Consider the following 14,346-nt stretch of genomic DNA (forward strand, 5'->3'; position numbering starts at 1 on the left):
GCCGGCTCGCCCATCCCATCCACGCAGCGTCCCTTGACACGGCACGTTGCCAACCCCGGCGAGGTGCACGCAGCGAGGTCCTCACTCAGCCACAGCGAGCCTCTCCCGCTCCTCGCGTCGTGGGACTGGGTGACGAGATCATCGCCACGAGCCGCTCCCGCAACGAGTCCAGCACACATCGCTCTCGGCTTGCTCGCTATACCTCATTGGGGGCCGTGACAAACCATGGCACCCATGACGCCCCGTCTCAAGATTCTATCAGGTATGCCGTCCCACCTCCCGCGCTGCCCGTCCCCTCCCCCCCTTCTCGGCGGGACGCCTTTGCGCTGTTGTCCGTTGGCGCCTGAAAATGCTGCTCTGGCGCGCCGCTCCAAACTTTTAGGCCTAGTTCAATCGCCAGCGCTCCGTCCACATCCCCAATTCCCCGGCCCAGCCGGGCTCAGTTCTTCCCATTCCCCCATCAACACTCGTTTTTTTTTTTTGGATCTCACTCGCTTGGTTCACGGGGAGCAGCTGTCGATGCGGCGATCCTGTTGCCGTCTTTCATCATGAGCGACAGTCAGCTAATGAATGTGTGCTCAGTCGGCGGCAATCCCGTCTCTGCCTTCTTGTCCTGGCGCCTCCAGGCTACAAACGCCTGCGATGTTACGCTTGTCTGGAAGTCGGGCTTCGAACATGTCGCCCAGTACGGCATTTCTTTCAAGTACGTCTCGCTTCCCTTCGCGGGTTCGTCGATCGATCCACGCAGCGCTTCTTGCTAACTCCCGACCTTTCTAGGTCTCCGATCTTTGGCAACGAGCGGTTCAAGCCTCGTCACGGTACGAGTCTATTCACCAACCAAACCCGGCATCTCTTTGCTGACGTGTTTCGCTACCGCAGTGGTCCGAAATCCCGAAGATGCATCGACGACCCGAGACGGTCCGTTTGATTATGTCGTGCTTTGCGTCAAAGCTCTCCCCGATGTGTACGATCTCGCCGCTGTGATCGACGCCGTCGTCACTCCCCAACACACCTGCATCCTCATCAACACCACACACACCCTCGGCGTCGAAGCGGCAATCGAAGAGCGATTCCCCACAAACGTCGTACTGTCCCTCGTTTCTGGCGCCGAACTGACACAGCTTGGCCAGAGCGAGTTCGAACACAGAGGCTCGACAGAGATTTGGGTCGGCCCTGCCAACAGGAATAGCAACATCCCGCAGTCAATACAAGAGGACATGGCACAAGCACTGGCAATGACACTGAGTACTGGGCAAGTCGATTGCAAAGTCTCCCCAAACATACGCCAACAGCAGTATGAGAGGGTGATCGGGTACGTGCCAACACTGCGTCGGCCAAGGCAGGCTGGAGTAGGCCATGTGCTGACTTGATGTTGCAGGCCAATTGCGTTTCACCCAATAAGCGTACTTTTCGAAACTTCGAATCATGCGGCACTCATGGAGAAGGTCGGGGTCAAGGACATGATATCCGATGTGATCGACGAGCTGTTGCGCCTCGCCGAGGCAAACGGCTGCAAGTTTTCTTTCGACTTCAAGCAGCGGACCATGGACGAGATGACGAAGCCTAATTTACCGGAGAGCATCATGTGGCAGGACTACGTGGCGCGACGGCCAATGGAGATCGAGACGTATCTCGGATCTCCTATTAAGCTGGCTCGCGACTCCAAGGTCGCTGTACCGAGGATCGAGACCCTTTACGCCATCCTGCACAACTTGAACATTGTCAACAGAAGCAGACCAAAGCCTGGGGAAGGCGCGCCGCCATCGATGGCCCCTGGCTCGCCTACCGTTGCCCCTCCGTTGCCGCGGATGCCGTCGCAACAAGGCCATCGTCCCATGCCAGGTCCGATACCCAACGGCAACGGTATGCCTCGACCGCCCCGACCAAGGACCTCTTCAAGCTACAGCCAAGCGGGAATGCGCCGTGGGCCCCCTCCCATGAACGGCGGGCCACCCAATGGCTATCCCCGTCCACCGCCATCGGTCAATGGCGGTTCTAGGGCGCCTTCTCGCCGCGGTTCCATGGACGGCAACGATCTCGAGGAGTTCTCGCATCTTGTTCTCTATGACGATATTCCCGAGGGCCAAGAACCTTCGCTTGGCGATTCCGACATGGGCCTCCGTGAAAGAGAGTTGCAAATCCGTCAAAGGGAGTTGGCGCTCAGAGAACAGGAAATGCGGATGAGGCGCGGCCCTCCCCCCGGTTCCCGGCGCGGCCCGCATCCAATGCGCAATAGCCAGCAAGTGTTTGACGATGACGACGACGATGACGACTTTTTTGATCCTACAGCCCAAGCCGGCGGCCCAACCATCGACCCCGATAATTTCGACATGATGAGCGTCACGTCCAGGAAGAACCGCAAAGCGCTGGGCCCCTCAGCTGCCCAGTTCCGCCGCAACCCGGAAGTCGACGGACCTGCCCCTCCCCGGGGCAGCCGATTCCGGCCAAGTTTTGGGCGCAACCGGTCAAGCCAACTCAATCACGCGCCCATGATGAACGAAAACATACTGGACGACCCCATGATGGGCTTCACCTCCAACCGTTACGCGACTGTTGACCGTGGGGCCATGGGCGCCGGGTCCCGTGCAAACTCACTGACAGCCTCGAGGCTAGATGAGCTTCAGTACGGGCCGGGTCCCGGCGGCCCGCCTGGAATGAACGGTGCCTATCCCAGGCGGGCCAGCCAGTCCCCCGGGAATCCGTATAGCCCTTCTGTCCGTGGTGGTAGTGGCCGACCTTCACCACCAAACGGCTACGGACCCCCAATGAATGGGCGTCCGTCACCTCCCGAGGGCGTCCGACAGCCAGTCCCACGATACCCCCCCGGCCAAGGAAACTCTGTTGCTCCGCAGCAAGTAGAGCAGCACATAGGGGTGAGCGCCCTTCACCCACCCAAGCCAAGAAACATTGGTAGTCTGACGGGCAGTGCGAGCGCTAGCGCGGCCAGTGGTGAAGTCGATTCCGAACGATCAGCACACAGCAGCCAGAGTAGCTTTCAGCACGGTCCGCCGCCAGGGGCTCGGTAAAGTCCAAGCTCCGAGTATCTGTCCTCGGTATATTGGCACGTCTAGCGGTCACGACGCTCTTTGCGTGTGCTGGGCGGGAGTAATATGGCGTCTCGAATCGTCCCGAGTCCACATCGGCGGTGCTGGCCGGCTCTCTGCCAGTATATGCAATGACCCCGCGGCATACGACACGCCTGCGGCCCCGTCCACCCAGCATCCTGCGGGGGGCTTTCTGATGTCGATTCGGCGCCGCCTGGGTTGAAAGGGCGGCACATTCGGCCGGGATCGATTTCGAGGATTCGCGCCGTACCTATACTGTTCGATCGACTTGGTTTAATCCCGTACATAGGCATGGGAACCGCAACGGCACCAGCGAACATGATGCGCTCGTGCATTGGGTTCTGTTTTCATGGTCTCGCTTTCACTTGGCATATAATTGTTTATCGGCTCTAGCGAATTGGAATGGGCATTACTCGGTCTCGGCGACACGGCTTCAACTCATCAATTAGGAACACAGGGGTGCGGCAAGCGATTTGACGAGCAACAACGGCAAGGAGCAGGGCCAAGCAGCGGCTGGCGATTACGGCGAGGCGAGGAGGATGACGCACACTGCATGGCACGACGCGCACTAGTGAACCGTGCGGTGACTGCAGAGTCTCCGCCGGGTGCAGCCTCCCCCGGATGTCGGGTCGTCGCTCACACGGGGTGCATGTAGCGACATCGATCATTGCGCACTTGCAAGGATCCCCGACGGCGGCGCGAACAGCAACATAGACATGGATGGTCTCTCTTTTCTGTTTTCTTATCTCTGTTTTACGTCAAATTCGTCCCCTGTCTTTATAGCTATTCTGTCTGATGAAAGGGGGACGCAAGGCTGCTTGCCATCGGGTATTGGGGAACTCTCTGAGGGAGATTGAAGCAGGCCGTGGCCCTTCACCCTGAAAACAAAATATGATGAAAGGGACCTTCAAGCTTAGCTGGAATGCTTGAATAATATGTAGTTGAACACAATACAGGCATAGAGGACGAAAGCAGCAATGCCCCAACAGCTGTGCTTCATGTGGGCGTCGTCGGTTCGCCTCGGTCTGGCGCCCAGGTGGGACGTGTCACACATACCACGATCTGCGTACCCCCACGTGACCCGCTCCAAAACAGGCGGTTTGTTGACATCGCGCATCTCATTCAGGCTGGAGTGCGACTGTCATACCCACGTGCTGGCCAAGACCACATTTGTCGCCCTGCCACTCCGCTGCCGCTCCCGCGAATTGGAGTTTGGGTCCAACGTGAAAGTCTCGTCAACCTCAGAGCGTCGCAACTTGCATCACCTAGTCACCCTCGTCATCCTCGGACCAACCATGGCCACACGAAACGCTGGGACAACGCAGATGAACATGAACCGGCAAAGCGTGGCCACGAGCGGCAGCGTCGTCAAAAGCAGACAGCTTGTGAGGGAAACCCAAGAACTATGCATCATGGTTGAGATGGCATGCTAATCGGCGCGGCCTTCCTGCGCGACAGACCCATCTCCACTCACAGCTCGCCCAGCTATCCGCAAATCTGTCAGACACGGAGAACTTGCTGCGCATGACGAGCGTCCAGGCAGAGGCAATGAGGGGCTTGGGGAGCTGGCACGGTGGTTTGTGAGTACCTCCTCTCTGTCTTGCCTTGTGGTTGGCGACAAATCGTGGCGTAGTGCAGCGCAGAAGGGAGAGAGGGGATCGCAGCTTCGCCAGTGGCTAACATGGGGATTCGTAGGTTCATGGCTGCGAGCAAAGTACTCGGCGAGGAGAGCGTCAGGGAGGCAGGGAGGTAAGGAGCTGCAGTTGCCATGGGCATACCGAGGCACGTTGCATGAGGGAGCAACTACGAGGTTACGATCACGACGGCGGACAGGAGCCCGGACACTGATTTCGTGGGCAGCACGTGTTGCTCCACCCATGAATTTGTTCTGCATTGCTTCTATATGCATTGATGGGTGAACGCGCCATCATGAGCTGCGAATCCCCAAGGAGCAGCCATGCAGCAATCCTATGCCTGCTTCAAATGGACTGGCCATGCCATCCCGCAGCGTCCCAGGCGCGGCTTTGTGGCTCTCGCGAACCGGACGTTTCTGCAAGGCGGTCAAGCCTTCGCTGCGTTTGCAACATCTGTGGCGGCAGCCGTCAGCTGCCGTTGATGCAATGGTAAATAGCTGATGTAGCTGACCAGTTGCTTCTGCTGCCATAGGTATTTGATAGATCGAGAATCATGTAGAGCTTTTCAGTTCATGCCCCCTCATCGTTCTCCTCTCGCTCTCCCTTGGCTTCCTGCGGTTTGCCCGGGCGCACTGCTCTCCGTTGTTGCCGCGGGGCGCTGACTGGGAAGCGTTTCGCATTGCCGCAGGTATTGCATTTGATCACCAGCACATCAGCCCATGGCTTGCGGCCACCCTTGCTTTGGTTCTCGATGACGGAGCGACATGTTTCACCCTCGATCTGGAGCGTATCGCAGAATTTGCAGATTGTACGCTTCAGCGACGTCCCTTGACGTATTTGAGCTTTGAGAGACACAGCCCTCATGTCGCAGATGACCTGACGCGACAGGTTCCCGATGGCCTTTTGCCGTTGTTCGATTTGTGCTCCATGAACCGCCTGTTTGCCCTCTGGAGCCTGGTTGTCTGGCGGGTGCTGGCCCTCACGGGCACGCCTGGCGAGATAGTCGGCTGCCTGATAGAGATACGATGCTCTCGAGTAGATGATCTTGTTCTGAACACCAGTATTGAGCTTCTGCTTCGCCATTTCGGAAGCTGGTGGCGAAAATGGACGGACCCGTTGATGCGCCTCGACTTGGTGCAAGACTCATCTCAAACCTCGAACTTACACCAGATTTTCCATAAGCGGCCCTTACAGCACAGTGCTGTCAGCCCCGCCTGCGCACCTGGCACGGTGGCACAAAATAACATCACGTGATGTGGTGGCGCGCACGGACCAACGGCAACTGCGCCAGCCAGCTGGTCCCTCGTCAACGTCAGCCTCGCAAACGTCGTTCTGTCAACCTCTCAACCCAGCAATCTTCTGAGAACTGCGCGTTGCCGATCTCAACCGCACCACTCAAACTTCATCCCTCCATTCTTCTCTGCTTCTCCTACGGCCTCTTTTCCGGCGGTTCGAGGATTTCTTTCTCCAAGCGCACCGCCCGGCGCGTCGCCTTTGTCAACAGCCAAATCATCGCATCTGCACCAAGCATCGACACTCCGCAACCAAAATGTCTCACGAAGAGGATCTCATCGACTACTCCGACGAGGAGATCGGCGGCAACGAGGCGCCTGCCGCCGGCGCCGCCGCCGGTTCTAACGGCAAGAAGACCGACCTTGCTGCTGGCAACGATGTGGACAAGAAGGGCAGCTATGTCGGCATCCACTCGACTGGATTCCGCGACTTTCTTTTGAAGCCCGAGCTTCTCCGCGCTATTGGCGACTGTGGCTTCGAGCATCCATCGGAGGGTCAGTTCTGAATGAATCCTAATCACCCCAACTCTTGAAATTCCTCCCCACACTCGTCCGTCCGTCTCGCAAGCGAACAACGCTCGGTCGAAATGAAGCGGAAGCCACCCCACCAGCGCAGACGGGGCGCTCTACTCGAACGGCGGTACATGGCCGTGGACGCATCAAAGGATGTACCCTATACGGCACAAGAGGTTCGCTGTTGCGAGCTAGAGCGGTTCCCTGTCGATCGGCGCGCTGGTGGATGCGGGTGCGCGGGCTGCGGCAGAAACGAGGGCGCCTGTCGCCTGGGGGTGTGATCCCGGCTCTTCGGGGCTTGCGGAAATGGCTGGCGACGAAACACCGACGACTCGCAATGTCGACAAACGCGAGCTCCTTTCGGCCGTCGTTGCTCGCCTGCGATGATGGACGGACGGGGCCCTTGCCTCATTGCACCTACTACTGTGGAACAAATATCTAACCTCCGATCGATCGATAGTCCAGCAAACTTGTATTCCGCAGGCGCTTCTCGGTGGCGACATTATCTGCCAGGCCAAGTCCGGTCTGGGAAAGACGGCTGTCTTCGTTCTGGCCACGCTCCAGCAGGTTGAGCCCATCAACGGCGAGGTCTCCGTGGTGGTCATGTGCCACACTCGTGAGCTGGCCTACCAGATTCGCGACGAGTACAACCGGTTCAGCAAGTACATGCCTGACATCAAGACGGGCGTTTTCTACGGTGGTACTCCCATCAAGACGGACGTGGAGACCTTGAAGAACAAGGATACGTGCCCCCACATCATCGTGGGCACCCCAGGCCGCCTCAAGGCCCTCGTTCGCGACAAGGCCCTCCGCCTCGGCAGCGTGCGTATCTTCGTCCTCGACGAATGCGACAAGATGCTTGACCAGCCTGGTGAGTCTCCAGCGTCACCCCACTGCTACCCCATCAGCTCGCTGACTATCTGTTAGACATGCGTACCGACGTCCAGGACGTCTTCCGCGCCACTCCGACCCAGAAGCAGGTCATGATGTTCTCGGCCACGCTTTCGGATGCTATCAAGCCTATCTGCCGCAAATTTATGCAGAACCCGACGGAGCATTACGTCGATGAGGACACCAAGCTCACCCTTCACGGCCTCCAGCAGTATTACGTCAAGCTGGAGGAAAAGGAGAAGAACCGGAAGCTCAATGAGCTTCTTGATGACCTTCAGTTTAACCAGGTCATCATTTTCGTCAAGAGCACGATCCGTGCTACCGAGCTCGACAAACTCCTTCGGGAGTGCAACTTCCCTTCCATCGCCGTCCACTCTGGCGTGAGCCAGGATGAACGGTAAGTCCTGTGCCAGCTCGCCTGCCGTCAGAGGGACCTTGCTAACAAATTTCAACAGTATCAAGCGTTACAAGGAGTTTAAGGAGTTTAAGAAGCGCATCTGCGTCGCGACGGATGTCTTCGGTCGTGGTATCGACATTGAACGGATCAACCTGGCCATCAACTATGACCTTCCTGCAGATGCCAGCTCGTATCTTCACCGAGTCGGCCGTGCTGGCCGTTTCGGTACCAAGGGTCTCGCCATCTCGTTCGTGAGCTCCGACCAGGACCAGGAGGTCTTGAAGGAGATTGAGAAGCGTTTCGAGGTCGCCTTGCCGTACGTACACCTTACTGCTCTTCTGTGAAACGGAATACTGACTTGTGCCTAGTGAGTTTCCCAAGGAGGGCGTGGATGCCAGCACCTACATGGCGTCTTAAACCAGGAAGTCGAAGTGTCAGATTTGAGTTTTGCTGCAACAGGTTTGGGTTTGTCAATGCAAGGGTCCCGGGTTCGTGTATTGAGACTAAAAATTAGGTCAGGCTATCGTCTAAGGGATAGACGAAGAATTTGAACAAGGACTTTGCGACAATGCTGTCCACGGCCATGCCAAGGCCGTTCATGACGCAACGCTTGTGCTCAAGCGTTGCACGTGAGGCTATCATGACGCGGGGGAGTTACCATGCCATCCAAGGCAGCTCGTAGCTTCGGGCTTTGACGCAAGATGGATTCTCCGTCTTGCGGACTTACGTTTGCTATGTGCGGCATGTTTGTTGAGGATGTTGGTGCAAACTGGGGTCGGCTCAGGGTGAAGCTGCTGCGCGGGCAAAATGTGCGTATTTAGCTTCCATCTATTTACCAGCAAAACAATTTGAAGATGGCTTATGCCGCGTTGCTATATCTAATCCCCGTCTCTGCGCGAAGTGCCTTGGCAAGATGCCTCGTGCTTTCCACCACACTTTTGAGAACCATGCTTCGTAGTGCCTCTGGACCATGCAGATGCGGTGTGGCAGTAATCTTGCCGGGGCTGACCTGTTCGCGCTTTGGGCTGCCACATACAGAATCACCGACGGCCTTCAGAGACTCGCGGCTCTGGGTGTCGTTGCCAAGGCAGGCCACGGCGCCCACGGTCTTGAGGAGTATGGCGTTGAGTAGAAGCCTGCCCATCCGTCCATTGCCCTCAGAGAACGGTCTGATGTTGCAAAAGACGTGGCAATAGTTGGAGGCGACGGAAACGGCCTTTAGCAACTCGTCCTTCTCGATGCCGGCAAGGTCTGTTGTCAGAGACTCGATCATGTGTTGGACTGACTGGGATATGAACCACGACGCGGATTGCTCCGAGGTCTGGGACGGAGCCGACGACGACCTATAGACGCCGCCGTATTCCGTCGGCGGCGCGCCGTCAGCAGAGTCGATATTGTACGTCATGATCCGGTGGGTATTGAGAAGGATCTCTTCAGACAGCTCGTGGCCGTGCAGGTACACCTCTGTCAGCATGTACTTGGCTGCTTTGGCGTGCTGTATGATCTCATGCTCCCTGCGAATGTCCGCGGGCGTGACGATGGTGCTTCTCGGCTGCCGGCAAGGGTCAACAAGCGCCTCATACTCGAGCTCTTCCCTGTATACGTCCAAGGTGGACTTTTTGGATCGGAAGATGGGCTGGCAGAGGTGCATGGTCGCGTCCCAGTCCCCTCCTACATCGTCGATTCTGTTTGAACAGTATATCATGCGCGCCAGCAGCTTCGATACGATAGGCTCCAAGACAAGGATCCCATCATCGAGGCTGAGGGCTTGAAGGGACTTTTGTATGGCGGTGGTGTTCCGGACGAGTTCGGCGTAGAGGCCACCTACGGATGCTCCGTCGAGCGTGTCCTGGTTAACCACCACCCTGTCTGTTGCCACTGCAAGAGGGCGGCTTGCGTCGACTGCCATCTTTCGGTAAACGAAGAATCGGAGCTCACTTGGGTCCATTATAGATTCGATCGTCGCCCATGGGAGAAAGCCTGGAAACGTGTTTCGCACCCTTCACACCTCTCTGAAGATGGTCCATTCGAACGAAACCGATCCCATTCCTGGTGCCGGATTCACTGGTCTATTCAGTATCGTGACTGGTATATACAGTGATTTGCTGTAAGCACAGTATCGTGCCAGTCGGTCATCCCATCTCTTGAATCTTGCTACGACTGTGCGCAGGATGAGATCGATCTGTAGGCAGTGATGAGGCGCCCCTACGCTACACAGGATCCGTTTCCAACATTCTGAATACAGTGATGTCGTGGCAGCCGAGGCCTTGTCCCATCATGGCGACGAGTCCTTCTTTCGGCTGCATTCTCGTACTCCGTGTATGTGTGCAAAAAGTCCAGTCAGGCGCGACAACACTGAACTCGGTACAACCTGAAGAAGTCGCGTCCACCGTTGAGACAGGGTTACCTGGCTTCCAATTCAGGCGCGCAAGAGTACTCTTTGTGACATGTATCATGGCCACTCTCGGCTGGCATGGCGCAAATTGGCCCTGTCGTCGGTTGTAATGACGCCACTCGCGTCGCTACAAGCCATCTGTTACTCCAGCCCATCAAAGAGGTCGGTGGTCACAGGTGGCATTTTCAGGAGGCGATATCGGACAATAATGATCCACGTTTGAACAACTATATATGCGTCATTGATTGCACCATCAGAGTAAGCGACGCCCAACACAAGACGGCAACCTGCCGCACCAAAGCGTGTTCATGCTTCGTTTCAACCGGACACGTTGCCAAAAGGTCATGAACCTCAGATTGTAGTACCAGCCAAAGGCGATCGTACAAATGAGCTCACGAAGGGAGTGGTCAACATGTTGGATATTGCTCAATACGACATGGAGAGATTACAATCCTTGGAGGGCATGGATCTAGGGTAAGGCGGTCGCTGGGACAAAACTCAACCCTTTCTTTCAACACATGCCTCGAACGGCCCATGCGGCATACTCCTCGTGTACAGAATGCCAAGTGTCACTCTGTGAGTACCTGTGAGCAGGCTGCCGTTGGGGTCACGATGATGCACATGACTGTGAGCGCGACTGACATGACGCGCTTCTGCCTCGCGCCAGGCCAGGCCAATTGCTGCCACAGGCTGCGAAACCGGAGCCGGGCTTCCTAGCAGCCTGGCCCCAAACATGGCATAACCAACGCGATGGAGTGGACAAAGGGCCAAGGCAAATCGCATAATGAAAGGGGCCAGCACGTCATCAGGTGATGCGACTTGGGCACCCCGGTGGTGGAGGGGCTCGGTCATTGTTGCAAAGAGTGAGTCAGCGGCCGTCATCAGGGCCTCATCAAGACACTGCGGCTGCACTTTTTGCCATTTTCGCCTTGGGTGGAATCGACAGTATTGTTTCGTGAACGGGAAGCCTCCGAATACGGCGTCGTGCCTGACCAAGGCGCTGTGAAATGTTGGCGCTTTGGGCGGACGTGGAGACGCTGTTGTTGGGATGGTCGAGTCATCAGAGGTCAGGCGTGCCAAAACTGAAGGTCACGGGTTGAGCTCGAGAACGCACAGTACACTTGCGGCCCACGCGGAGCCTCGACTTGGTCGTCGTTCGTGCTTGTTCGACCTACGCACGATCTGACAGAGGCATTCACGATGCAGGCATCTTCGTTCTGGAGCCCAAACGCGAAGTGTAAGCCCGAGCCCTGATCAGCTGGGCAGAGGAGTAAGCACGAGACCGGGGCTGGTCAAGTCCGCCGCAAGGCGAATGAGGCTGTAAATCATCCCGGCCAGCGCGGGGCGAGCCTCACAGCGCTGCACGAGCAAAACGAGGCAGGATGGAGGATTTCACATTCCCGCAGCTGACGTTTCGGTCAGAGCGCCAGCCCGAGCTACGCGGCGAGGCAGTTCTGGACAGTCTGTTCCATGCTTGGTTCCATACTTGGCCTCCAACAAGGCGGTGTCATCACGACTCCGCCTTCACTCTGCATGATGATGAGCCCAGGGCTTTGGGCTTGGAAGCTCTGCATCTTGGGGACTTCTATTGGAGAAGGCACATACAAGAGGTGTGACCTGATGGCGCAGCTATTGGCCCGCGGGTGCGGAAGCGAGGGGATGCGACACTGCCCAATAACGGATGCACGCCTTCTCTGACAGGAGAAGTCGCAGGATCGAAAGTGCAGCTGGGGCGACGCTGGCACATTCACTCTGGGTTCTGCAATGATTATGACGAACGAGATGAAAGGGACGTCACTTTACTTTTTTGCAGCTCTTCATAGATGGTTTGTCGAATGGCACTTTGTTGGTTGTCTCTCCCGGCAAATGCCACAGCGCCAGCGGCTGAGGAATCACACTGCGGCGTAGTAAGTATTACTGTACATTGAACATGCTTCACACCAGCCAAGGCGAATGGATCATGGCGACCCCTTGCGGACGTGGATCTCATGCTCGCTGCTCGGAACGAACGTCATCTGCGCTGCGTTGGCCTCCATCTTGGCGTCGTTTAATCGAGAGCTTCGACCGCTCCCCGCTAGAATCCTTGCGGGCGTACGGTTCAGCGCCGAGCACTGTTGATGAGGTGTGATGCCGAATTTCAACAGCGGCATCAACACTGCATTCAATCTCGGGCGGGCGCTGGAGAATCGTGGATTGCTTGCCGTGCTCGTGGCCAGCACGGCGGGCCACAATGACCGTCAAGCGCAGTTTTGATGAATGCCCGCCGTTGCAAGACGGCCGCTGGAGGCGCCAACGCCGCGACACCTGAGGCACCAAGGCAGTCTCCGTTGAGTAATGTGTCCCTTTCTGGGAGACTGGTCGTGCCTAGCGGCCCCTTGGGCTGCACGTCGTCTCATTTGTGCAGATTGTGCATGCACCGTGATGAAATGTGGGAACCACCCTCATCTCCAGAAGCGCCGTGCAATTTCGGGCGAGGCAAATGGCAAGGTGCTCGACACACGACTGGCGACCGAGTGGCCGTTGATGCTCTCCTACAGACGCGGGTCCGAATCGTGGTCGGCAACACAAGTGCTTCGCAGCACAAAAGCGAGCAGTGATGCCGCGAAGCGCGCCTCGAAGGGGAGAAACCGCAGATGCCGTGTCACCACCACAAAAGTGGCATGAGTCCGTTGGCCGGGTGTGCGTCAAGGTAGCCGAGCGGCTGCGACGGACCACGAGCAGAGAGCCCAGCCTGATACCACGGCGTGGATGGAGCAGGATGCATCCGCGCCGTGCCTGGGTTGTCAGGCGGCATGAGTCGAGTCGGAACGCTGGAACAGTCATCGGAGGCATCCTCCCTCCATCAGCTGCCGCACCGCCCCTCCTCCTTGGCCCTCCGGCCGTTCCCACCCTCTGACGCCTGGCACACAGGACGAGAACGCTCTCGCCCGCACTTCGAGAAAAGCTTTGTTAGTGGCGAGCCATCCATGTTGAACACGAGAGCACGGTCGCTTAAGGCTGTGCAGCTTGCTGTTACCGTCGCGGGCGTCGGGTGACTGCGAAGAGAAAAATTCTCCTGCCGTTTGTCTGTTGTCTACCGATGAGTTCCGGTTTGCCGTCGCGCCGGTTTGCGCCCGTCCGACAACCCCTCGATGGCCTGCACGAAGCAACAAGGCAAGAAATTCCCGTGCGCTCCGTGGCACAGCGTGACCAGCGCCTGGCCAGCCAGGCCAAGAGGCATCTGGAGTTCGTTTTCGGCGGGTCTGGAGAGTTCCGCCAAGTGGCCCCTCACCCAGTCCACGCAGATGGGGTGGAGAGGGGGGAGACGTGTGAGGTCATTGCTGGCGTGTGTCCGGAATCCCTCACGCGGCCGCTCTCCAGAGGGCCATTTGCAATGCGGGCTGTCCGGAACGGCGGTCTAGTGCCCAAGACCGACCGCGGATGGCAGTGTGAGGCACCGAGCCCTGCCATTTGCCGCGCGGGTCGTGGCAGTGACATGCGTCAATGGTGGCAAAGCAGAGGCCATATTGTTGACAGTACTGTACAGCACTGCACTGCATCCCCAGTGCTATTCATGGAATGGCATTGGCACACACGCAAGCGGAGATGGCGAAGTACCTGCCCAGCCCGTTGAGGCACCGGCGGTTTGGCATGGACTGTGCACTCTGCGGTCCTTTTCGGATCACGGGAGCAGTGGCCAGTTTCGAGTCTGATTCTGCCTGGTTGTCGAGCCCACTGGGCGGTGGTGACTTTGCACCCGTGCCCCAGCCAGGCTGCTCGTTCCATCGACGAGAGGGCGGAGAGACTCGGCATGCTGACACGAACACGGCCAGTCGGGGCGCTGTGGCACGACTTGTGAGGCACGATTCGTCGCCGCTGACTGATCATGGCGCTGGCCACCCGGTACTTTGTAATGTATGGAGGCATTACGAAGTACGACTGCTGTGCTGTGCAGTGCTGTACACGCCGGCGATGGCGACGTTGGCGTGACAGAATGCAACACACGCCTGCTGGGGCGGGGCCCGACGCCAACCCGCCTCCCCTCAGCCTTTGATGCCGTCGTGTCTCCGGGCCTGGCCCGTGTCATTTCGTGGCCTCGTTGCGGCCGTTGAAGTTTGGTTGCCTTGTCGCCGCCCCGTGTATTTCACCTGCTCTTCGCCTCGACGCTGTTGTTCTTCCA

The 14,346-nt window shown here is 57.7% G+C and overlaps 4 protein-coding genes across 4 annotated transcripts; 2 read left to right on the forward strand and 2 right to left on the reverse strand.

Annotated features, from left to right (window-relative positions):
- Nucleotides 1–225: 225 nt before the first annotated feature.
- On the forward strand, nucleotides 226–3,026 carry PLICBS_001344 (uncharacterized protein; the record flags this gene model as incomplete). The annotated part of the gene is made up of 5 exons (XM_018317593.2): nucleotides 226–262; nucleotides 583–703; nucleotides 778–818; nucleotides 880–1,312; nucleotides 1,379–3,026. The coding sequence occupies 5 exons, from the start codon at nucleotides 226–228 to the stop codon at nucleotides 3,024–3,026; spliced, it is 2,280 nt and encodes a 759-aa protein (XP_018183118.2).
- A 2,243-nt stretch (nucleotides 3,027–5,269) lies between these two features.
- On the reverse strand, nucleotides 5,270–5,782 carry PLICBS_001345 (uncharacterized protein; the record flags this gene model as incomplete). The annotated part of the gene is made up of 1 exon (XM_018317592.1): nucleotides 5,270–5,782. The coding sequence occupies one exon, from the start codon at nucleotides 5,780–5,782 to the stop codon at nucleotides 5,270–5,272; it is 513 nt and encodes a 170-aa protein (XP_018183117.1).
- A 466-nt stretch (nucleotides 5,783–6,248) lies between these two features.
- PLICBS_001346 (suppressor of the cold-sensitive snRNP biogenesis mutant brr1-1) lies at nucleotides 6,249–8,209 on the forward strand (the record flags this gene model as incomplete). Its single annotated transcript, XM_018317591.2, has 5 exons — nucleotides 6,249–6,486; nucleotides 6,965–7,375; nucleotides 7,432–7,792; nucleotides 7,851–8,108; nucleotides 8,161–8,209. 5 exons carry the CDS (start codon nucleotides 6,249–6,251, stop codon nucleotides 8,207–8,209), a joined length of 1,317 nt encoding a protein of 438 aa, XP_018183116.1.
- A 442-nt stretch (nucleotides 8,210–8,651) lies between these two features.
- On the reverse strand, nucleotides 8,652–9,701 carry PLICBS_001347 (uncharacterized protein; the record flags this gene model as incomplete). The annotated part of the gene is made up of 1 exon (XM_018317590.2): nucleotides 8,652–9,701. The coding sequence occupies one exon, from the start codon at nucleotides 9,699–9,701 to the stop codon at nucleotides 8,652–8,654; it is 1,050 nt and encodes a 349-aa protein (XP_018183115.2).
- Nucleotides 9,702–14,346: the final 4,645 nt, after the last annotated feature.

This window comes from Purpureocillium lilacinum, assembly GCF_023168085.1.
Source record: "Purpureocillium lilacinum CBS 284.36 DNA, scaffold_1, whole genome shotgun sequence".
In the NCBI taxonomy this organism is placed as follows: domain Eukaryota; kingdom Fungi; phylum Ascomycota; class Sordariomycetes; order Hypocreales; family Ophiocordycipitaceae; genus Purpureocillium; species Purpureocillium lilacinum.